Source organism: Trachypithecus francoisi, unplaced genomic scaffold (genome assembly GCF_009764315.1).
Source record: "Trachypithecus francoisi isolate TF-2019V2 unplaced genomic scaffold, Tfra_2.0 Lachesis_group18, whole genome shotgun sequence".
NCBI classification, from domain to species: domain Eukaryota; kingdom Metazoa; phylum Chordata; class Mammalia; order Primates; family Cercopithecidae; genus Trachypithecus; species Trachypithecus francoisi.
Genome location: NW_022681463.1, coordinates 71,197,640 through 71,223,715, shown reverse-complemented (window position 1 = coordinate 71,223,715; position 26,076 = coordinate 71,197,640). Strand labels below are relative to the sequence as shown.

Sequence of the window (26,076 nt, the reverse complement as noted above, 5' to 3'; positions counted from 1 at the left end):
TTACAAATTGGTAATAAGACTAAGAGCCTAATTTATAAGCAAAAGATGTTAATAAATAAATACTTAGCCAATACAAGACATACATAAGATAAAAAATAGCCAATAAACATACGAAAAGATGTTCAACGCCACTAACCATCAAGAAATGAAAATTAAAACTACTATATACCCATTAGAATGGCCAACATGAAAAAGACCAACAATGCCAAGTGTTGGTAAGAATACAGAGAAAAACTTATTCAGTGTAAGTGGAGATGCAAAATGGAACAACCACTTCAGAAAACTGTTCAGCAGTTTCTTATACAGTTAAAAATACATATAAGACACAGTTCTACCCCTAGATATTTACCAAAAGAAAACTTGTCCACACAAAAACATATATACACATGTTGACAGCAGCTTTATTCATAATAGCTGAAGCAGCTTTATTCATAATAGCTGAAAACTAGAAACAACCCAAATGTCTATCCACTGGTGAATGGCTAAACAAATTTTGATATATCCATCTAATAGAACATGAATCAGCAATAAAAGGAATGAACTACTGACATACGCAACAATATGGCTGAACCTGAGAAGTACTATGCTGAAAGAATCAAGACATGAGAATATATATGATTTCATTACAGTGACAGATCAGAGGTTATCAGGAGTGACTTTGGGAGGGGAATGACTACAAAAAGGCATGAAGATATGTTTCGGGTTGACAGGTATGTTCTGTATCTTGATTGTGGTGGTAGTTACACAAGTGGCACATCTGTCAAGACTCAAACTGTATACTTCAAATGTGTGCATTTCAATGTTTGAAAATTATATTTCAATAAAGTAAATTTTAAAAAAAGGCTCCGGATCCAATACAAAGATCACCACAAGCTAAGGAAGGGGCATCTGGGCATAAAAATACTAATAGTGGAAATGGATTACAGTTAGAGAAATCAGTAAAAACTCATGGTTAGCTTAATACAGATACAGATGGTCACTAGAAATATTTATACATACCAGTTAGTATACACGCATATATTTATTTGCTCTGCTAGCTGAGAGGTTCTAAAAGAAACAATACTCCAGTAGCACAAACACAGCTAATGCCCAGGTTTGGTTACTAATACCATTCTACAATAAAAGAAACCAGGGCACAAGCACATGCTCATTCCCTTGCTGTGTGTGGCAGTGTGCATGTGTCTCAGAATACTCATCCTTGGAATTCAGTCATCAGGCCATGAGGAAGCCCAAGTGAAAAGACCACATAGAGACAGAGGCCTCTAGCTGACAGCCAGCATCAACTGCCAGACAGGTGAGTGAATAAACCTTCAAGTGATTCCAGCCTACGTGCTTCCAGTACGTTAGCTGAGATCAAGAGAAAAGACAGCCCTACTGTGCCCTTTCTGAATTCCTGACAGAATTTGAGCACATAATAAATGGTTGTTTTATGTCAAGGAACAGCAACTGGAACAACTCTTAAAGCTATCAAAGAATACATCTGCAGATCATACTAGGCTAAAACTTAAAAGATTTTTCCATATAAAATGAAAATATATAGCTATGTTGGAAAATCACCATAATTATCTCCGTACTATATACTGATTACCAAATTTCTACCAGGTGGTAGATATACTATATCTCTATTTATACTCTTATCCTTCTAAGCCTTTTCTTTTGAAATAAACAAACAACACTCATTTGATCTATTTACCCCTACAGTGATCAGCTTCCTAAATTTTTACTTTGGTGACTTTCCACTATTTCTATTCTGCATTTAAACTATGTTCTATTATTTCCAAAGAATTTCATATGTACTTCTTCACTTCGTTCTCACCATAACTTGTGATAAACTGGGGCATCTATCTTATAAGTTACATCTATCTTACAAGTTAAAGGTACATCTATCTTACAAGTTAAAAGACAAAGTCAAGAAACTTACTCAAGATATAGTTAGTAACAATGTTAAGGCCTTCTAACTTAAAAGTCCTCCACTGCAGGAGTCCTGCTAATTATAACAGCTACAGTACTATCCCTTCCCCTACAGTCAGTGCCATTTTTTTTTCTCATTTAGCCAGAAATATCAAGATGTAGAAAAAGAACAAGGTAAGGCCAAGTGCAGTGGCTCACGACTGTAATCCCAACATTTTTGGAGGCTGAGGAAGGATGATTGTTTGAGCCTGGGAGGTGGAGGCTTCAGTGAATCATGTTTGCATCACTGCACTTTAGCTCAGGAAGGAGGGCAAGACCCCGTGTCAAAAAAAAAAAAAAAAGAACAAGGTAGGGGATATTGGGGGGGCAGTAAGAGAACTGAGGAGGTAACTGTGAAACAAAACTAATAATTGCATGGACATTCTAGAAGGCACAGTTTCAAGAGACAGTAAACTTCATACTAGAAAATTACATTTTCAATTCAGTATAAGACACCTGGAATAGGTTTAAAGTTGGATAATCGACTTGAGATCCACCTATAGACTGAGATCTAAAAAAATAATTTGAGTGTAGTCATCTTAAATAAATTCAGGATAAGTATCAAGTCTAAATCTTCTGTTTGAAGGTAAGCAATTAGGTTGGGGTGGGGTAGGAAACGTAAACAAATGACAGAAATGGTCCTTTGAAAAAATAGTGGACAAGGGAAAGAGAACAACATTGTGAAGTCTCAAAAGAAAAACCGCGAGGTGGAAAAGAAAAAAAACAAAACCTCTAAAAACGGCTTTTTCAGGAACCAGAAAGTTATTAAAATAGCAGGTTAAGAAAAAGTATTTAACCAGTTGAAATAATTAACATTTAGAAAATTAACACCAGTTAAAATATTATTCCAATTGTCATTTTTGTTTTGTTTTGTTTTTTTTGAAACAGAGTCTTACTCTGTCATCCAGGCTAGCGTGATTCTCAGCTCACTGCAACCTCCGCCTCCCAGGCTCAAGTAATTCTCCTGCCTCAGCCTCCTGAGTAGCTGGGATTATAGGCATGCGCCACCACATCTGGCTAATTTTTGCATTTTTAGTAGAGACGGGGTTTCGCCATGTTGGCTGGTCTGGTCTCAAACTCCTGGCCTTAAGTGATCTGCCCGCCTCAGCCTCCCAAAGTGCTAGGATTACAGGTGTGAGCCACCGCCCCCAGCTATCCCAATTGTTTTAATATTGTATATGAGGACAAACAAACAACAACAAAAAACTTAACACTTTAAAAACAAAGATCATGAAAAAGTTCTGGAAATGAATGGTGGTATCATTTGCATAACAGTGTAAATGCACTTAATGTCAATAAACTGTGCATCAAAAAATTGTTAAAATACTAAATTTTATGTGTATTTTACCACATTAAAAAATGAAAATAAAAACAGAGATCAATAAAGAAAAATAAACTCAGACCACTGCTCTTGCCCACTTGCTCTGACATAAGACTTAGGTAAGCAATACTCATAGGGCATCTCTAACTCCTAAACTAGGTATCTTCCCACAATGGCGAATTATCTAATTCTTTCTTGAATGCAGTCACAAAGCTTCTGTTAAGAGATAAGGACACTCTACAACACCTTTATGTCTCCGTCATCAATAAATGCTTGAATATTCTTCCTGACTATATTTAGGGGTCTAATTCTGCTTTCAAAGCTAATTTATCTTTTGTGCTCAAATTCCATAAAATAACAAGTCTCTGTCATACAAAATGAAAATACAAATCCATTTTAATCTGAAAATCTCTACTGATTAAATGTAACTATTTGCTACTGACTACCTCAAATAAGCCTCTCACTTTTCAGTTCCACTGCATTAAGTCTGATTTATATCACCTAGACCAGCCCTTTCCAATAGAAACATAATGCAAGCACTTAAGTAATTTTACAATTCCTTGTTGTAACATTAAAAAGAAAAAAGATAAAGGTAAAATTAAAATATTGATAACATTATTTAACCCAGCATATCCAAAATTATTGTACTCTCAACATAAAATCAACATTTTAAAATTTGAGATATTTTACTTTTTTTTCATACTAAGTCTCTGAAATTCACTATGTATTTTATATTTATAGCACACTTCAATTCAGACTACCCACATTTGACAGCACAGACCTTAGATCAGCGGGGGTTCTCAATCACGGCTGCATATCAGAACCACTTTCCATTAATTCAGTAAGTGAACTTACTAGTTCCAGGGTCTGGAGGTAAACTGGTGAGCAAAACAGATCTCAGCATGTAAGTCTCTTTTCTCTATTGCTAAACTGTGAGTTTGGCACACAAGACCACTGATAATCTGGTCCTAATCTACTTCAGCCTTCATCTCACATCCACGTTATCATTTTTATAACCTAGGCACACAGCTTCACAAGTTTCTCAAACACATTAGTCCTTTAAAACTCCTGACATTTCTTGTGTTGGTTTTCTCTTCTTCCCTCCCCTCTGACACCCCATCTATTCCTTCAACACCAGTCCAAGTGTCATTTTCCCTGAAGCATTCCCTGGTACTCCAGGTAATTATTTACTCTCTCCATTGTGCATTTTGCTCATATCTTTCTGACATACTATCACATGCTACAGAATTACAAGTTATCCATTTATGAATCTGTCTCACCACAAGATCAGGAGTTATCAACCTCATAATTCAGACATATTGGAGTTGACATCAGTGACAGAGAAGAGGAGGAATTACAGCTAATTTGCTGAAAATCACACCCATTCTATCTTGGCTATGCCTATGTAATCTATTCCACAGTTGCCCTTACCTAACATAGGCCTGATCTTCCTACAGAAATTCATTACATGAAGATCAACAGTCATGTGTTGCAGCAGGAATGCAATAAAAATGATCAGTATCTGTTACCTGTCATATATAACACTAAAAATAATACCAGCTGGGCATGGTGGCTCATGCCTGTAATCCCAGCACTTTGGGAGGCCAAGGCGGGTAGATCACAAGGTCAGGAGTTCGAGAGCAGACTAGCCAACATGGTGAAACCCCGTCTCTACTAAAGATACAAAAAATTAGCTAGGCATGGTGGCGCACACCTGTAATCTCAGCTACTCGGGAGGGTGAGGCAGGAGAATCACTTGAACCCAGGAGGCAGAGGTTGCAGTGAGCAGAGATCACGCCATTGCACTCCAGTCTGGGAGACAGGGTAAGACTCTGTCTCAAAGAATAATAATAAATAATAATTAATACCCTGGTGTCCTAGCTTATTAACAGTTCTGTTTGAGTTTAGATAGTTTATTACCTAAAACCTGATCACTGTTGAAACTTACAGCTCTATCCCTTTGGTATACACGATGCTCAGTGCCTTTGAGGGCTTTCTCATCTAGGGAAAGCAAGAATCAGGCTTTAAATTTCTTAACAAAATGCCAGCTTTACTGTACTAACTTTATTTGATGAACATAAAAACCTTTATGATAAACACCACACTTACATTCAGTTATCTGTCAACAACCTACATCTCCTAGGCTGATGTTCATCTTCTATACGAGCCTAAAGACAATTTATATTAGAAAATGCTAAGCGCCATTTCAATACCAGTATATACCATTTATTATGCACATGTCATCATGGAATAGCAAATCATTTACATGTATTTTCTTCACAGCAACACTGACAGCCAGCATTTCCATTTTACAGATAAGGAGACAAGAAGAGTTTAACAATTTCTAAAGTAATATGCTCTAAATATGGATTCCAGATGTTTGCTCCTTATGCTAATAACAACTCATCTAGCAGTATGCTAGAGTCAGTCTGTACTGACTCATAAGAGCTGATTTAAATTTTTAGGAATTCTGGAAGCCACTGTTAAACACCGCCATGATTAAACAAATAAACTGTATTAAAAACAAAGGTAATAATTACTCAGAACTCATAGTAAATTCACTCCTGAGGTTATTTACATTTTGTGTGTTTATAATATACATAATGGGAACACTGTATATAATGTCACTTAGCATCTCTTCCCAACTATGCATTTGTCAGTGATGTCTTTGAAAACTTGAAACTCACCATGGTGGGAGTATTTACATAAAAGAACTGGCAAACCCAAGAAACCATGGCTTTCTTTTTTTCAGAGTAGCTGTACGTTTACCAGAAGACCAATGAGGCATCTCTTATTCTGAATCAATAGGTTATTTCAAAATGTCATATACATGCTTAGTCCCCAACCCAGAAATTCTGATTCAGTAGATTAGGAGTGGAATATTGGCATATGCATTTTGAAAAAGATCTTCCCTGAAAAAGGAATTTTGATAAAAACCTCCAGCTGAGAACTACTTAAGATTTTTAAGATTGTATCTCTGTATCACATTAGACATTAGAAAACTAAATACTTAAAACTATATTATAAGAAATAAGTTTCACAAATTATAATACTGTCAGGGCTTTTTTATCATGGGTCAAAAACAGCCGCAGAAAGCTTCTACATACCTTAAGTGATCAAGGAAGTTGTTGCTTATACAATTCAGTAACTTTCATAAAAAGATAGAGGACAACTAGATATCCACATGCAAAAGAATAAGGCTGAACCTTTACTACGTCATAAATAAAAATTAGCTCAAAATGTATCAAAGACTTAAATATAAGAGCTAAAACCATAATATGCTTCTAAGAAAACATAGATGTAAATCTTTGTGACCCTGGACTAAAAAATAGTTTCTTAGATGACATCAAAAGCACAAACAAGCAACAATAACAATAAAAACAAAAACAGGTAAGTCAGATTTCATCAAATTAAAAATGTACATGTTTTAAAGGACACCATCAAGAACGTGATGCCAACACACAGAATGGGAGAAAAGATCTGCAAGTCATATATACGATAAGGGACTTGTATCCAAAATAAAGAGAGCACTTATAACTCTATAATAAAAAGAGAACCCAATTTTTAAAATGGGAAAAGGATCTCCAAAGAAAATATACAAACAGCCAATAAGTACACAAAAAGATGCTCAACATAATTAGAATCCAAAATGCAAATAAAAACCACAATTAGATTATCATTTCACACCCACCAAGATTGCTATAATCAAAAAGTTAGATAACAAAAGTGTTGATGATGATGTGCAGAAACTAGAACTTTCATATGCTGTCAAAAATGTGAAATGATACAGCCACTTAGTCTGGCAGTTCCTTAAGAGGTTAAACACAGAGTTACTGTAAAACTCGGCAATTTCACTCTTCAATATAAACCCAATAGAAATAAAAACATATCCATACAAAAACTTGTACATAAATGTTCACAGCAGCATTATACACAAGAGTCAAAAAGTAGCAAAAGCCCAAATATCCATCACTGACGAGTGGATAAACAAAATGTGATATTATCAATACAATGTAATATTATCTGACAAAAATCAGGAACAAAATACTGATGCATCCCATACTGTTTCATGAAACTTGAAAAACTATGCTAAGTGAAAAAAACTAGTCACAAAAGAGCACATTTTATTATTCCATTTATATGAAATATATAGGTAAATCTCTAGAAAGAGAAAGAGGATTTAGTGGTTGCCTAGGGCTGGTGGCTAGGAGGGTGTCTGCTGAAAAGTTTGGCATTTCTTTATGGAGCAATGAAAATATTCTAAAATTGACTGTGGTGATGGTTTCACAACTCTAATAATATACTAAAAACCACTGAGGAGTACACTTTTAATGAGTGAACTATATGGTATGTGAAATATGGTATGATAAATTTCTAGAAAACAATTAGCTCTGGGAAAGATTTCCGTTCCTGACAAAACAATTGTTTTCTTTTATTCAATGAACTACATTATAAATTTTATTTATCTTGGCTTCACTGCCAACAAATTCACAGCTAAAATTTGTGGTCGTATTTGCTTTCTTTTATCTCAACTTTCTAGTTCCGTTTGTTAACCCCATGTGTTTTGCTTTCATTGTTTTAATTTGTGTAAGCGTTCTACTGCAAGCCACTTCAGTCTTTCTTGGAGCAGATGTGATGGCTGGCTGAATTCTGAAAACTTAAAGATACTCATGATCCTCATCAAGGTACAAAATCCCTACTAAGTTCAGCTTGAGTTCTGCCAAACAATCCCTTTTATCTTAACTACCATAAAGAACTGAACCAATCACAGTTTTCCCAGGGGACTCTTCCCCTCTAAATTACATTATCCATATAGAACATTATAATGCCATATTACACATTTACCATATACTTAGCACACAAATAATATTTAAAATGAAACTTAAATTAACAAATTACTACTGAAGTTTAACTTTGTTTTGGGAAATTCAATCCTACCCTAACAGGTGAGGATGACTCCTCTGTATTTCGTTTCTGGGGCTCAGTGTCCACGTCTTGGCGCTTGTTCTTCATTCTTTCTCTAAGATCCCCTGTAGGTCTTTCTGGTGACCTTTGAACCAAAACACAGAAACAAAACAAAAAACAAAACAAAACAACAAAAATCTATATTTATATATTAATAACATTTTATAAGAATGTATTTATAGAAATAACCTCACAAATCTCAATATACTTTTTCTAACTGACCTTGACTCCTAAATTTCTGAAAAATAATTTCACCTTAAATATTAATATGCAAAACATGACCAACACTTACAGTTTTTCTCCCAATAACATTAAAATTTATATGTTAAATTCCATGAAGTGGCAGGTACTGGTGATGTGAATAAGAAATTATATGTGAACTGATAAAAAGGAACTAATAGGTTGACTTGTTTACCTGTTAATCATATAAGTATATTAGTTACATGTAGGAGCAAAATACAGTAGTAACACAATGTTTTAAACTACAAAGTTGCAAAATTAATCTAGAGGTAGCAGCGTTAACATCTATACATGAAAGACATAATAAGTATTATAAGAAATAAGTTTCTTGTATATACATGCATGTGGTTGGATGTAACATCAACAACTGAGAAAATATTTTATGTACTTTAAGTAAGATTCAAAGCAAATATAGGAGCTTTATAATTTTTCTTAAAATTTAAATTATTTCAGAATAAAGGATTCAAAGCAATTTTACAACAGTGATTTTCATATTCTGCTGTAAATTTTTTAACTAAAGGAAAAATACATATTTATACTCAACAGTGGTAAGGCTTTATTATTTATACTATAAATTTGACAGTATATGGCTATGCAATTATTTTTACTATCAGTGGGGAAAAAACAAAGGAGAGATGGAAAACACACTGCCTTGAATGACTATTTCTAGAACACCTTTAAAAGAGGGCAAAAGAAGTTAAGGAATGCTCTGTTCCTCTTTGACTACCAAAAAGTACTATATATAAAAAAGATATAGACAAATCACATAAATATTCACATCTATTTCAAGCAGTCATTGAGCAATCAAATCAATTCCTTGATTATATGAATACAAATCATAAGGTTAGTAAAGAAATAATTTGAGCTAATTCACTTTAAAGGATCTCATTGATGTTTACATGCATATTTAATAGATTTATATTAAATGTTTTAACAGTTAAAGCTAAGCTAGAAACTGGAATCTCTTATTAAGAACCAGTACTTAAGTGGTCTAAATTATAGTTATGATGTACATGTAAATCCTATGTGCCCCAGTTTCCTTTATATAATGAAACAGTTTAGTATGAACTTGTTTCTATCCTAAACAGCACCCATCAGAGTGAATGTTCTACACACAGCAAATTCTCAATGAATTACTTAAAAGTCTTGTAATATAAACATACAAATAAGCATTTTGCAAAATACACTGCTTTTCTTCTCATCTTTGACTCACATTATGAACTATGTTTTTCCTCCCGACAAAAAAAAGCACAAATACGAAAGAAATTATCAGATGGAAAAACACACACAAAATAGCAAAATTATAATAAATATCCTTTATTCTAAGTCTAGTAATGACATTACTTTTTCCCATTTTAGACAAATTTCTCTGACCATTTTTCTCAAAATGATTGCTTAAATAAAAATTCTGAGTCAGCTAATAAAATTCAAAGATACATTTTAAAATGTATTAAAAGTACAGTATTAATGAAAGCAAAACATTAAAATTATTGAAATAGTTTCACCAGGTATGTATCTACATGTATATATACAATTAATCACACATATACTACAAACACTAATTTTCCCACATTAACAGAAGTGACAAATGACAATCTAAATACAAATAAAACAGTATTCAGAATCACAAATAAACTAAAATGTAGAATGTTTACATGAAAAGGAAGTTGGCTAATGTTGAGGGTTTGAATTTTAAATTCTCCTAAACAAAATCTACCCATACACTAATCCAAAAAAATCACCCAACTAAAAAAAAAAAAAAAATTTCCAATTGCTAATGTTCAGTTTTTATAGTGTTGCTATGCTATAGCCAAAACAATCAGCATAACCAATTTTGGAACTAGGTAAATTATTTGTTTACCAATCAAGTTAAAACTGTTTCTGTGACAAACTCTATGTATATACATCTTTAAACACCCTAAAATCATCATCATGAGGGAACCAAAAGAAAAATAAAAGGTCTTTATTAAGCAAGTTTAATCTAGCCAAGCCTTTATTAAAGGCAAAACGATGTTTGAAATATGGAGTACATTTATCCACATATAAATACATATTTTCATTAACATACAGTGATAAGTGAAAATGCATTTGGCAAATGCATTTGGCAAATGCATTTTAACCTACAGAATTTGTGCAAAATTTGAATTCAGAACATCTTAAACAGCTAAAATTATACCCTATTTGAATTTTACTATTTTAAGAGTTAAAAATAGCCTCACTAAAAAGAAATTCAGATACCATGGAATTCTGCTGTCTTAAGCAGCAATTTAATACATAATTTGGGAGGAAAAAGTAAGCCATACACATATTACAAAAAGATCTACTGTCAAAACAAATAAATAATGAACAAGTAAGTTAATTTTAAAGCAAACATTTTATTAATCTTGAAAATAGTAACAAAAAGATCTTGTCAATCTTCGATCACTGGTAAGACTACCACCAATATAGAAAATCTGACCAAATATATGGTTGTATTTCAGATTTTTACACTAGATAAGTTACAAAAGTCATCTTCTAAGAGTACATGAACAATTCAAAGTTCTCAGTTTACCTTCTATAATTGCTGCTATAACCTTTACCACGAGGTGAAGGGCCATGTACGAATCTACATGTGTTTCCATAGAGGCAGTTGCCAGTCTTCAGCCAGTTACGGCACTGTGTCTAAGAGACAGATATTACTATGTAAATTTCATATTGATTTCTGGAAAAAAAGTGCTAGCGGGACAAAATTAAAACAAATGTTACCAAAATTCCAGCTACCCTGTGATATATTACTCCCCAAATAATAAAAACTTCAGGAAAAATATATGAAAAACCCATAACCTTATCACCTTTTTCACTCTTTTTTATAAAACACACTTTAAAAAATTTACTGAACCAACATTCCTACAATAAAACAACCTGTTCACCTTTATGATACAAATGAGCATTTCAATAATAGAATTCTAAGAGAACCCCTGTGACTATACTAGTGACAACTCACCTCTGCTGTACTGCCAGTGCTGGGTCCAAGCCTCTCAAATACACTGGGTCTTCGGGATGTGCTATCAGATATGGTCTTGGTATTTTCCACTGTGACCTTCCTTCTAATTTTTGACATTTTGTACTACTTTAACCAAAAAAGAAAGAGGCAAAACTGTAAAATTCTTCAGTTTTAAATAACTGAGCCCACAGCTTACAAGTTGATAAAACTATAGGTAACAGTGTAAAATTACAGGAGATTTTCCGTGGGAGATAAAAAAAAAAAAGGCATAGGAGAGGTCACAGGTAAACAGAGATAATATCTTCTAAAACATGCCTTACTGGTGAATTTATAACAGCTGTGAGATTTGTTGGCTACAATTGCACCTCTTCTGTGGAGTGAATGAATATGATCTCACACAGTGAAGTTTTCATAGTACAATCAACATCAGAAGATATAGTACAAAACATTTACTTTATAAAAGCTACTTACAAAAATTGCTTCAAAATTTAGTAACTCTATCCTTTAAGAAAAAGTTGTTAACCATCAACTAGTTAACTGAAAAAGTTATGCTATAGAAAATGGAAAAAAAAATTGGGTGAAATTTTTGACAGCAGAAATTATTTTTCAACTATCAGGTTGAGAAAAATGAATGATATTTTAGTATTTTCTTTGACTTACAGAAGTCAAAGCAATCTGATCAAGCATATTTATTTTCCAGTAACACAAAACCAAACCAAAACAAAACTCAATGTTGATAAAAACAACTTTCAAAACAGGACAGATTGTAGAACTAGAAAAAGTCAAGATATTTCTATAATCTATATTATACTGACATAAAATTCAAAGGTGTTAAAAGTAATTAATAGACTATTTTACCACTATTGGTAATAAGAAAAAAGACAAATTGTAAAAATATTTTTATTTTATTTTATGTTTAAGCTCTGTTAGATTTGATGTAAACATAAAAATATTTTTTAAGGTCCAGGCACAGTGGCTCATGCCTGTAATCCCAGCACTTTGGGAGGTCAAGGTGGGAGGATCATGAGGTCAGGAGATTGAGACCATCGTGGCTAACACGGTGAAACTCCGTCTCTACTAAAAATACAAAAAAAAAAAAAAAAAGAAGAAAAGAAAATTAGCTGGGCATGGTGGTGGTGGGCGCCTGTTGGGAGGCTGAGGCAGGAGAATGCCATGAACCCAGGAGGCAGAGCTTGCAGTGAGCCGAGATCACACCACTGCATTCCAACCTGGGTGACAGAGCAAGACTCTGTCTCAAGAAAAATATATATATGTGTGCGTGTATATATGTGTATATATTTTTATATGTGTGTATATATGTATACATATTTTTATATATGTATATATGTATGCATACATATGTATATATTTTATATGTGTATATATAATATGTATATATTTTATATACACGTATATACACACATGTATACATTTTTATATATGTATATATACACATGTATATATTTTATATATGTATATATACACATGTATATATTTTATATATGTATATATACACATGTATATGTATTTTATATATGTATATATATTTTTATATGTGCATATATAAATATATATGTAAATAACACATTCAAAAACTGAAACTATAGTAAAAATCTAATCCAATGACATAATGGGTAATTCAACTAGCGATGCAAGTATCAGATAATGATAGTATGCTATTATGACATTAGAAAACAATATTAAATTCTAGACCAAGATACAATCCAGAGCACACACTACTGTGGGAAGAGGGTAGAAACTGCCTCGCAAGGTAAAGGAAAAAAAACACCCTACTATATCCCACTTTATACAAACTAAATATTAGTTGAAATCATATCAATCATCAAAAGTTACTAGAATGAACCATAGCAGCTAAAAAAGTTTCATTTAGTCTCTATAAAGATCACAAATGTTCTTTAATGTGGTTTCAAAGTAAACACATATTACTTTAAAGGAAATTAAATCGTGGTAGTACCTAATTGAAACAGTAATAAAAAATTATAAACAATGTTTGGTTCAATGAGGTACTTCAGCTCAATTTTTAAAAGAATCCAAAGAATAAGAACAACATTTGATAATTAAAAGGTGGTGCATCAGGGAAGGAAAATATGAAATAATATATGGTGATTTTAAACTAGAAAATCTATATTCTTCTTAATATAAAATATAATAATTCTTTTGATATAATAGCAATTAATTTTTAATGATTTTAAAAAGAGAATTATGTCACAGTAATTATAAATTTAAGAATCAGTGGAGAGCATCACATAAACAATAATTGGCTGCAACACAAAATCACTCACATATTAATTGTTCTCCAAGTAAGGAACTACACACCATTCCTACATACTGGTGTTAGCATTATAAGACAATCTTTGATTTAATTTTTCTTAGACTCATTCTCAGTCGAAATGTGAACATACAGAGAAGCTGGTAAAATTTCCTATATCTACTTGATTTACTGAGCATAAAAAAACTGAAAGCTAAGAGAAGTGGAGCTAAGAAAGATCTAGAAAATGTAGAGCTTTCATTAACTGAGAAAAACACTTTTTTAACAACATATATCCAAGCATGATTCAGTAAAAAGTAAACGTATCACATAATGTATAAGAAGTTTCAGAAAAACATAAAGTTTCATTATATATTGCTATATTAATATACAAATATACAGTGTAATCCTCAACCATTAATTCAATTTTTAAAACATTTCTTAATAAACAAAATTGAATAGGTTCCAAAATTTCCTTAAATTTACAAACAGGCACACCATCCCACCACACTGCCTCAAGTGCATTAACATTAATTTTTTATTTTTCCCTCCACTGTCACTGGAAATGAGTTAGTTCTGCCCCTAACATCTCTACTACCCCCAACATGCCTCCATTCCCAGCACAGTCTTCCTCAAAAATTTCAATGGGAATGGTTTCCAGTTAGGACAACAGGCTATTTATTACTGTACTTATTATACTTAAAACATTGGTCATCTATCATCTCCTTTCTTTTTATTTTTTGAGGGTTCCAAGTATTAACTCTACAGTTTCTTTTCCTGCTCTGTCCTCTGTTGCTTGATTCAGCACTACTCTCCTCCCTTGACCTACTGCTTTACTGGTCTGAGAGCTTCTCTCCAATCCTAGACTCCCTAACAGAAACTCTGAAGAATTCAAGGGTTTGGACTTGCTATGAAAGACTTGAGTGAAGACTAATGATCCACCTCCTCACCTCCGCCACCCTACCCCCATATTCTTTGCACAGAGACAAAATTGCTTTTACCAGTGACATCAAGAACTATAAAAGATTCATCTACATAGTAATTATCCCAGGAATTTCACTTCCAGCTACTACTGTACTGAGTCTTCCAATTTAGGGAAGAAATGAAATTAAGTAAAAATGTGGCAAAAAAAAAAAAAACCACACAAAAAAACAAAATGTGGCCGAGCGCGGCGGCTCACGCCTGTAATCCCAGCACTTTGGGAGGCCAAGGTGGGCGGATCACGAGGTCATGAGATTGAGACCATTCCTGGCCAACATATCGGGACCATCCTGGCCACCATGGTGAAACCCCGTCTCTAAAAAATACAAAAATTAGCTGGGTGTGGCGGAACACACCTGTAATCCCAGTTATTCGGGAAGCTGAGGCAGGAGAATCACTTGAACCCAGGAGGTGGAGGTTGCAGAGAGCTGAGATCACACCCTTGTACTCCGGCCTGGCCACAGTGTGAGACTCTGTCTCAAATAAATAAATAAATAAATAAGATGTTCTCTCCTTTTTCTCAGAGTCCAAGAGTACCAGACTTTGCCCTGAAGTAGCACTGCATCGGAGTACAAGGTCTGGTTTACAGCAAGGTCCTGAACAGAACATTTAAAACAAGAATAATAACAACAATAATACACAAACACACACACATATATTCTTAATAAAATGTTCTTTAATGTGATATATGTGTGTGTGCATAAAACATCTGGTGAAAAAAGTAGAAACTGAAGATTTCTAACTGAAAGAATTCTTCTGATCATCCATGTAAAAACTTCCACAAGTAGTCAACAATAAAAAGTCACTTAAATATTACTAATGAGACATTCATGAGGTTGAATAAACAAAATCCTTCATGCTTGCAAAGAACACAATATATAACTTTAAAAATCCCATTTGTCTAAAAATATATACATTATCTACAACAGAAAAACATTTCCTTTTACATATATTAAAACTAAACGTTACCAACTAATGTGACAATTAGAATTTTCAATCCTATTTAAAACTTTGGGCCCATAAAGGAAAACGAACACCACAACAGTTAAAATGTAGATTTTAAGCGGGGGAAAACTTTTTCAAATTATGTCTGAACAGGCCTGAACATGAGAAGTAAATGCTTCAAAGTATATGAGAAAAATTAGAAACAATAAGATAAAAATGTAAACACTAAAGTCTTTCCTATCATAGAGAAAATTGAGGTCATACAAATAACTTACTAATTTACTCTTCTATGAAGGTTTTCCTCCATTTTTGTTTTCAAATTATTGTTTGGTTTAAGTTGCCATCACACTTGCGCCCACACCATCAAGTCTTTCCCAAACAAGAGCATTATCAAAGACAGTGGCACTAGTGAAAGTCTATTCCGTTATTTTCCTATTTCTCCTCTCCATGTGCAGAGTAAATGAATATCTGAAGTATTTATAATCTCTTTTCAATTAAAAAAGAAAATAGAAAAAGAAAAAGAAAATCCGGGACACAAAGTTTGAGTCTATTAATAAAGACACAACAAAAGAGGGTCTTAAATGGGAACTGCTCCCTTGCCCCGGAAAACTTAGAATAACACTGTACTCAGAGGTTCACATTATAATTATGGCTGAGAAAGGAGAAGCATACAAAAGGGTCTCTTCTTGAATAATGCCTCCAGGAGCTCAATTACTAAAATCTTGTCAATAAACACATATCCATTCTAGTATCTTCACTTCAATCCATAATTAATTATCTTTTTCATGTCTCATCTACTGGAAGCATAAGTGAAAGCATAACACTTTAATCTGGATGAGTAGTGGCATAATATTAGGAAATGTTCAAATGATTAGGCAATTAAAATCACACGAATGTACTAACTAGTAGGATAAATCCCTATATTCTGAATTTCTAAGATTAAAAAGGTGATACTAAAAATAAGGTATCTTCACATTTATACTTCTTACTTTTAGAAAGAAAAAATTAAGTTTATTTGATGCACAGTTTGAGAGAACTTTTTTTTTTTTTTTTTGAGACGGAGTCTTGCTTTTTTTTTTTTTTTTTTTTTTTGAGACGGAGTCTTGCTCTGCCGCCCAGGCTGGAGTGCAGTGGCCGGATCTCAGCTCACTGCAAGCTCCGCCTCCCGGGTTCACGCCATTCTCCTGTCTCAGCCTCCCGAGTAGCTGGGACTACAGGCGCCCGCCTCGTCGCCCGGCTAGTTTTTTGTATTTTTTAGTAGAGACGGGGTTTCACCGTATTAGCCAGGATGGTCTCGATCTCCTGACCTCGTGATCCGCCCGTCTCGGCCTCCCAAAGTGCTGGATTACAGGCTTGAGCCACCGCGCCCGGCTGAGAGAACTTTTTAAAAAGAACTTTCTAAAACGAACTTTCGGATTGCTTCCGTAAATTTAATACTAAAACAATTCCAAACGAAATTCCAAACACAACTGACAGAACTAAGCTGACTACATAGGAATTAGCAAAGCAACACTGTAGCACTATGCAGAAAAAACAATTTGTTAAAAAGACTGTGCACAGAGGACATCCCATGCTGGTAGCTACTCTAAAGTGAACTAAAAAGAACTGCAAACATACAAAAATACAAAAAAAAAAAAAAATGAAAGACTGTATATCAACAGCAGTGAATGTTTCAACTACTACTAACAGCTGAAGAAATAGCTCCACCTCTATATGAGATGGAGTTGGGAGAGATGAGGAGATGGGAAGACTAACATCCACTGAAAATCAACTCTCTAAGTAAACGTAAATTAAACAATGTGTTTTCTCTATGTAAATGCCAATGCATATTATAAATAAACACTGATGACTTATTACAATTTTAATAATTTGTATAGATGTTAAGATACATCCACTTGCTGGATTTTAGTATGTTGAATTCATATTACAAATATGAAAATCATATAAGCTTGCAAATCTCAAAATATGCAATGTTCATTTAGAATGACCAGTAATCAGGAAGCCAGTAAGAGGCATACATTTGATAAAACTGAATCCTACCAGATGCACACAGTGAAAGCCTTAGTTTCACAGTGTAACTATTTTTAAAGCCACAAATTGTTACAAGCTTGCATCAACTTTGCTAGTCTCTAGTTGAAACTGTCATCTGTTACAATCTAAACAGTTCATTAAGAAATTAGAAATTATTTGAAAATCTATAGATTGTATTCACAAAACGCTCCAATATATTGTACTAAAGCCAGCAATTTCAAATGTTACAAGAACTAGACCCCGCTAACTGGCACCATATACCCATAGACTGAACTGCATTAAATATTCTCCAACGGTATCGCGGACTTTGAAACCCTGAGGTGTAAACATATTTTCCAAACTTTTTAAACTACTTTAAAAATCCAAAAATCTTAAGAGACCTCATACTCCCAAAGTAGTTCGAATTACCTGAAAGCCCCATAGTATAACCAAATACCTTAAGACTACCCTTCACTAACAAGATCTTACCACTATAATTCAAGTATTACCAACTCTGTATAATTTTCAAACCACATAAATTGCGTTAGCCTATTATAGAGAGAGAATGCCGCCAGACTCTCCTTTCATTGTACTTTCCCCCATTTCTGACAGTTGCCAAAACTAACTACCTAAAGCATATGAAGATAAAGTAGCACTCAATTCCCAGGACCTAAATCGTTATCACTGCTGAGGAAGAAAAAAAAAAGGCCAATCACAAGTAAGACGTTTTGCTCTAACAGATCTGGAATGCGTATAGAGGAAGATCTAAATTCAAGCGCAAATTGCTGCACTCTTCCATCGCACACACATACGAATACCACACAAGGGTTCCCGTGCTTACATCAAATGGTAACGAAGGGCACAGCCTATTGTGCAAGATCATAAACAGAATCATAAACAGAGCGAGAAATTATATCTGAGCACCCGGGGCTATTGCAGAGTTAAGGGTGGGATGCTCAAGGAAAGCTCAAAATCCCAGTGACTCAAGCGAAGATGGGGGTAACTGGGCCTCCACATTCCGGGTCTGCCCAATGCCTTTCCCCAGATACCCACACCAATTCACAGAACGCTTACTTCCTCCCCAAGCTCCCTTCGCAAGTGCAGTCCGGAGGCACCACCGCCGCCGCCGCTCCGAGGAGCCGGGGAGGAGACTCTCTGTCCCCGCGCCTGGACCCAGGAGGACGACGACGAGGAGAAAGCGGTGCGCGCGCGGCTCCCGGGAACCGACCCTCGGCTAGCGAGTGGCCCCCGGGATGGCTGAGAAGCAGAACCCGCCCGATGCCTCGCCAGGGTCAAGCGAAACTCGGTCGTAGGAAGAAAAATAACGAAGAGATTGTAGATTAAGAAAAGGCAACAAAAACACTACCAGGCCGCTAGGAGGACCGCCTCAAAACGCCGCCGGAAGTCAGAGGTTTGCCCTGTTCCTCTACAGACCCAGGCAGCTTCCGGCCGTCAGATTAGTCGTCAGTGCGCAGACACCGCCCTCCGTGGACACGCCCTCTAGGCGTAATGTCCCATGCGAGGAGTGAGAGTGCTGCGGCACGTGGAAATAGAGTCCGTACTCTGTGAGAGATGCTGGGAGAGGAAACTGGGAGCACGGGAGAACTAAAATTCCCAATTAAAGTGAATTTAAGTGAGTTTTCTCTTTTTATTACGTAATTCCTTGCCATAAACTGCTGTTGTAAATGCGCAAAATGCGGCGTTTGTTGTTGACAGTACCTAGAGCCATTCATTCATTCGTTCAACAGTGTTTATTGAGCAGCCGATCTAGAATAAGAGGCTATGTTTGTCGTTTTTGACACCCCTCCCCTTCCCGGGTCATCGCCAAATTACCGTGGAGCAAACGGAATGCATGGTTGTATTTCTGAAGGCACGAGCAGAAATTTATTGAAAATTTGGAGCAGAAATCTTTAATGTACTTCTGGCCACCCTTCCTTTTATTGAGTAGGATCCAATGATCAGCATGAAACTTGTTATTAAACTTGCTTGAGATGGCCAGTCAAACGTCGGAAATCAAAGAAAAAGTAGGTAGCTAGACTTTTAGAATTTTTTTTGAAAGGTAAAAAGACATGAACGCTTGTCTGCCTTAATGTCAAAGTAGCACTTACTAGGTTCTCTGACAAAACCAAGGTATGGGAAAATGTTTTATCGAAACTACGGATAAAACTTAAAAATAATCTGATACAATGATTTGGTCTTGCTGGAATCAGTAAATTAAAATACGAAAGCAGAATGATAAAATCAAGGGCATTAAACATTCCTAATGACATGCCAAGCTATTTTAGAGACAGCGGCAAAAGCGTCTTTACAAGTGGGTTTGATGTAACGCTCCGGCAGCAAGAATCCGTATTTGCCCGTATCTCGAAGTTCAATTGTAAACGAATATTTGATGCCCAAATCATAGATCCAGTCGTCCGCACCTCCAGGAGCTAGGTCTAAAAGAAGAAGAAAGAAATTGTTGAAATATAGATTTTTCAAATTAATTAACAAACTGGGAATTGTTTCATTTAAATGTTTGTTTGGATACCTTTAGATTTTTTTTCAGTTTTTAATTAATATAAACAATTTTACAATGAGTACTCTTGTTTATACATAATTGCTTCTTTGTCTCTTTAGAATATTTTTCCCTAGAATAGATTTGCTAGTCTAAGGCTTTGCACTTTTTGCAATTATGACATGTTCCCAAATGGACATCAAAAGAACTGAATTAATTTATACCTCCACAAGCAGGGTATGAATTTGCCCACTTCCCCCTCCCATACCATCAATAGGAATTATGAATTCTGATAATTTTATGGGTGAAAAATAATATCCAACTGTCTTAATTTATGTTTTTTTGATTATCAGTTAGTTGCACATTTTGTTTGGCATATTTATTGGTTATCTTTATATTTCCTATCAATTGTCCTTACTCATTTGTCTACTTGGTTCATTTTATCAATTGCTTATAAAAACAACATTAATGTTATCAGTTTTGTTTGGCATGTAGACCTTTTTTTCTCCTTTCATTCATTTCTCCTTTCATAAGGAATTTTTTCTCCTTACTGAGCTTTCAACTTAGTTTATGCAGGGTTTTCACAGGAAAATATATGCTGTACCTGGAATTTACTTTGGTGAAAGGCATATTAATAATCCAATTAATTTTTTTTCTAGGTAACTTGTTAGGTTTTCCAACCCCATTAATTGAATAATCTGACATTCTTTTTTTTTTTTTTTTTTAGTGCTAAATTGAGTCCAGGATTATGGCAAAGTCTGACCCAAAATTTTAATTTATAATTTTAGCATCTATCTAGTACAGTTTGGGGAGCATCACATGAAAGCTACAATTTCCAGAAGACTTGTTGCAGTTTAATGCATGTTAACTAAAATGTGTACACATTTTAGTGTTCATGCTAAATTCAGTTTTAACCTTTTTTGAGATGGAGTCTCGCTCTGTCACCCAGGCTGGAGTGCAGTGGCGCAATCTCGGCTCATTGCCACCTCCGCCTCCCAGGTTCAAGTGATTCTTATGCATTAGCCAACTGAGTAGCTGGCATTACAGGTGCCCGCCACCATGCCCAGATAATTTTTGTATTTTTAGTGGAGATGGGGTTTCACCATATTGGCCAGGCTGGTCTCGAACTCCTGACCTCAGGCGATCCTCCCACCTGGGCCTCCGCAAGTGCTAGTATTACAGGCGTGAGCCACCACACTTTGCCTCTTTTTTTTTCTAATCATTAAAAAAAAAAAAAATGGAAAAACCTGGATTTGGCCTTCAGGCTGTCATTTTCTGATGCCTGGTTACAGATTTATTTTTCTGATCCTCTTTTCCCATCTCCCTTCAAACTTCAAAAGGGCAAAATCAGTGTGTCCTCCCACTGTGTGTAGATAGGAGTTACTCACTAAATATCTTTCAGCAAAAATTAATCAAAACTTTTTGTTAAGAGAGTCACAAGCTCTTGTATGTGTAATATATGTTAAAGACAATCAACTGTAATGTGTTATGAGCTAATACTCTTGGGGGCAGGCTAACGCTAAAAAACACTTGATGCAAATGGTATGCACTAGATTAGTGTAGGGTACAACCTGCACAACCTTCCATGGTGGCCCTGGGGATCATACAAAAGTTTTATGAACTCGTTTCTGCTTCACTCAACTATTATGATGCCAATTCTGTAATTCCTACTCTATTGCAATAAATATAATTACTTAAATAGCATTTTGGCTTCTTTTTAGGAACTCATTTATTAATATAGCTTTGTTTAGCATTGTCATTGCTATTATGCTTCTGTTTCTAATTATTACAATTCAGTTGTATTACATGTGACCCTATTTAATTCGGAAAAATTAAATACACAAAGAAAAACAGATCACACAGATTTCTTTAGTATCTCAAAGTTCTCTAAGATCATAAGAAGAAATACTTACATAAGGTTTCTGAGCCATGGCCATGTGTATACCTGATATTTTTACTGGTTTTCTGAATAGCACGAACTGCTTCACTGGCTACTAGAGACTGAAAGCAATAACATATGGAATTTCAGTTAATGTGCAGCTTTGAAACATGACAAGTAGAAGTTTCCAAAAAACAATCATACATTAATTTAATCAAAATGTACATGTAGAAAATCTAGATTCATCTAAAAGGCAAATAAATAAGATAAACAAATTAAAAATGTGCACTTTATGGTAATCACAATTGGGTGGCTTTAAACATAAACTATTTCAATATATTGAAATTTTAATTTGCAGAAAAAAATCGCATGCCTTTTTGGGAATTCATTTATTATGGAAAATGAAGTATAACTATATTTCAAAGGCTTAGAGGTACTCCATTTCTGAACAAAATTATCACCAAACTTTAAATCTAACCTCTCTAAACACATACATACACCTAATGCATGCATGATTCACTTCTTATCCTTCTCACAACTTCTATTTTCTTCTTGTGTAAAATGTCTAATGACTTCCACAGATTCATCAAATCAAAAAAGATTATGCCTCTGGTATGGAGCAGGATAATAACTAAGACCCCCATTTGACTTCATTTTGTTCTAGCTTATAAAAATCTATTCTGAAGTTCTCACTTATCTGGAACTTTTCTGAAATTGGAACTAGCATCATGGTATATACACTGTCACCTTCTTGAAAAACTCAGAGATTTATCAGTGGATATTATTTTATGCCATCTCTTTGTTCAAAACATAAGTTTTAATGGAACCCCATTGTCTACAGAATGAAATACAAGTTTATCTGACAGTCACACCCCTTCAGAAGCCAACCTAATCTACTTTCTGATGGTATCACCCTCCACTTTTGCATCCTCTTATGGGGAACACCAACTTCTCTGCTTGGAAGGTCCTCCCTTCCCTGTCTGCCTATAGAAATCCTCTTTCAATGCCTGTCTAAAATGTAGCTGATCTTTGACATCAACAGCACTTTATTATTCATAGTTTTTTTTCCCCCTTAATAGACTGTAAATTTCTCAAGGACAGTAACTACTTTATCTCCTCACTTATCTCAACATTTCCCTCTGAATGCATTAATGAAGTCCCTTGATATTCTAGTTAGAAGTGAGTTGTACTGTCTGTGCCACTTATTTAGTAGTTACTCTGTGTCGCCTTAGAGTACAGCTATTTGTAACATTTGCTAGTGGTTGAGCTCCCTAACCATAACACATTCTCTTAAAAGGCAGGATTTTACCTAATGCTTCTTTAAACATCCACTGACAAGGTATTTTACACGTAATGGCTCTCAACAAATATGTGTGCTGACAGTAATGCAAAAAAAAAAAAAAAAAAAAAAAAAGCATAATTAGACTAATTCTATTTCCCAAATCATGATAAATTTCCTTTTATTTCTTCAAAGATAATATTTTAAAAGGTGCTTTCCTTAAGAGTTTTCCCTTGAGAAGAAAAAAGCTCAAGTATCAAGTACGTTTATGTTCTAAATGGACTACTTTCAGAAAATGCAAACAATCTTATATTTGTCATCAGCAATTGCTAGCTCCTGTAATGTGACTATATTTTATTCTGTTAAGAGAGCCAGAAAAAAAAAATGTGTCACTAAGAAACAAGCTACTACCTAAAAATTAGTCCCTTCCCAAGAATGGGGCTGTTGATGTAACACTTCCACTGTCTGAAGAGCATCTGCAATGAGGATTTGTCGAAGCCTAGCTACAATCCTTCAAGAATCCTTGCATCTTTTGCCATCAACCCAAACATACAGTATCTTGGGCTAAAAAGTGCTCAGGGAGTATCAAATTGTGTGAGTCCTCTTTGAACTTCCTGTATTGTCCGTTATGTTCCAAAAAACAGACTCTTGCTTCAGTGCTAAAATTGGGGGTACTTTAATGGGACCAAAACCCTGAGGGTTCAGGAAGTCAGGGCATGAACAATTCCTACTGCTAATCCGAAAACAACGAGTGTTGTGTTGAGACTGAATCTGTGGTTCGCTGTTGCAGGAAGCTAGTGACCACAAAGCTGTCGCATGATTCCATACTCATCCTTGCTTATACGGCTTCACATACAGATCAGGTCAAGTGGAATAGTTCCTTCCTAACCTTCAAGGAATTTGTCTGACATTTTCTTAGGAAGCCCATGTGCTAGAATAAAGTGCATGTTGTTAGGGTAAGGCATGTTCTTTACATTCCCTTAATGAACACTGACCCAGGGTGACTCTCAACAGGATCACACCATGATTTAAAACATCTATCATTTGCCTTCTAGAGGACAAAAATTTTCGCAGTTTTTGATTCTTCAACTAAGTGTTATTTTATTTCCAAAATGCTAATGAGAAAAATAATTAAGTAGCACTTACCAATTCCTCGTGGTCTTTGCTTTTGCTTCGAGTATAGGAATATGGAAACACTATATGCTGGGAGTATGAATGCATGCTGATGTATGCTTTAATGTGGTTGATATTTCTTCTCAAGAAATTTGCCACCGCCTTCACTTCTGGTTCTGACTCAGGATAAAGTCCACAGTAGGTTTCCGAGCATGAGAAACTGGATGCACCTTCCTCTGCAGTGAAATTGATAAGGTGAAATTATGAGGGGATGCACAAATTACATAGTACTGTAATTTGTGGTTTCCCAGACAACGTATTCTCCTATCTATGTTGCAGCATTTTTAGATGAATGGATTAGGTAGGACTCTGCAAAGAACATATTTCCACTAAGTGTTGTTTATGTTTCTTTTGAAGTCAGATACTTATCTGCTCACACAGCTGACCTTCTAACAGTCATTCCCAGCACCTGTCTCCCTTGTGACCTTGAGAGTGGCTAAGAGAGTCTCAGAGATACCAGCCCTGTCTCCAGACTTCTGGTTATGTGAGAAAAAATAAACCCCATTTTCCTTAATCCACTGTAAATTTAGTTTTTCTGATATTTGTAGTTTTAAAGCTACCATTAATATAGCCCATAAAAGAAAAGCCTCACTTCACAACTCAGAATATGTAAGTCTGCCTTCAGTGCTACTTTTAACTTGCTAACGTGGTTTAGTAAATAAAATGGGATGATGGTATTTGTCGCCAGACCAACGTTCATTCGTTCCTTTAATAGATTATAATTTGCATCACTTCAGATGGTACCCTGCCTTCCAATACTTCTCCCCATGTTCCTAATTCACAAGGGTGAAGCTCCAGCATGCTACATCTGACACAAGAGATTATCCCTTCCTGCAAACAGTTGAGGGCTCAGGATTGGGTCTGACCCTTGTGCTTTGCCAATCTGAATCCCTTCAAAGATAACTTGAAATCAATACTAAGAGTCTTATCTCAGTCTAGCTGCTCTCTTGAACAGACAGTAAAAATAGTAATACTACCAGCTGACGCCTGTGGAGCACATGCTGTACGTCAGGAACTCTGCTAGGATTTTTGCCACATCTCATTTAATTCTTACAGCAGTCCGATGAAGTAAATACTGTTATTTTATGAGATGCAATCTGGATATTCTTGGTGGTAACCATTCTTCAAAATAAGAGGCTATACAGCATATTGTTAAGCACCCAATTACTGGATTCTAAATCTTGACTTTACCATTTATTAGCTATATGGCCTTGGGTAAATGTTTAAAAATCTATCTGTATCTCCACTTCCTTATCTGCAAAATGGAAAAATTATACATTAAATGCTGATTGAATGAGGATTAAATGAGTTAGTTCATACAAAGTGCTTTGCACAGTGCCTGGCATGTAGTATGCATTTCATAACTGTTGCTGTTTATCATCATCATTATCACCATCATGTGGACTGAGACCTGAAAGAAGCCAGTGTGCATCACAGAGATGAAAAGGGGAGAGAAAGGATTCACTGAGCCTCTCTAGGGCTCCAGGCCCAGTTCCCTTCTGTTTCTGAGTCCAGCTGCATCCCTGCCTCAGGGTTCTATGGGCTACTTGCTATCCTTACAGAGCCTGCTTTTCTTATTTAAGTTCA

General features: G+C 35.1%; 2 protein-coding genes and 1 long non-coding RNA gene across 16 annotated transcripts in view; 1 reads left to right on the top strand and 2 right to left on the bottom strand.

Moving 5' to 3' along the window:
• ZC3H13 (zinc finger CCCH-type containing 13) overlaps positions 1-19,113 on the bottom strand; it is a 93,116-nt gene extending 74,003 nt beyond the window's left edge. For 5 of the 13 annotated variants that reach the window (XM_033176944.1, XM_033176949.1, XM_033176950.1 and 2 more), the window contains exons 1-4: positions 18,739-19,087; positions 11,460-11,585; positions 11,028-11,137; positions 8,210-8,321 (exon numbers count right to left, since the gene is read on the bottom strand). In XM_033176944.1, coding sequence (XP_033032835.1) covers positions 8,210-8,321; positions 11,028-11,137; positions 11,460-11,576 — 339 coding nt within the window. In that variant the 5' untranslated portion in view covers positions 11,577-11,585; positions 18,739-19,087. Of the gene's footprint in view, positions 1-5,380; positions 5,400-8,209; positions 8,322-11,027; positions 11,138-11,459; positions 11,586-18,738 lie in introns of those variants that run through there. The other 8 variants (XM_033176945.1, XM_033176952.1, XM_033176955.1 and 5 more) reach the window with 5 other exon arrangements.
• The window catches only part of LOC117063286, a 47,436-nt gene continuing 40,445 nt past the window's right edge, over positions 19,086-26,076 (top strand). The window contains exon 1 of the long non-coding RNA XR_004428849.1: positions 19,086-19,297. This is a non-coding gene — a long non-coding RNA (uncharacterized LOC117063286). The remainder of the gene's footprint in view (positions 19,298-26,076) is intronic.
• CPB2 (carboxypeptidase B2) overlaps positions 19,397-26,076 on the bottom strand; it is a 50,800-nt gene continuing 44,120 nt past the window's right edge. For both annotated transcript variants that reach the window (XM_033176958.1, XM_033176959.1), the window contains 3 exons: positions 24,463-24,665; positions 22,072-22,159; positions 19,397-20,099 (listed from right to left, as the gene is read on the bottom strand). In XM_033176958.1, coding sequence (XP_033032849.1) covers positions 19,915-20,099; positions 22,072-22,159; positions 24,463-24,665 — 476 coding nt within the window. In that variant the 3' untranslated portion in view covers positions 19,397-19,914. The remainder of the gene's footprint in view (positions 20,100-22,071; positions 22,160-24,462; positions 24,666-26,076) is intronic.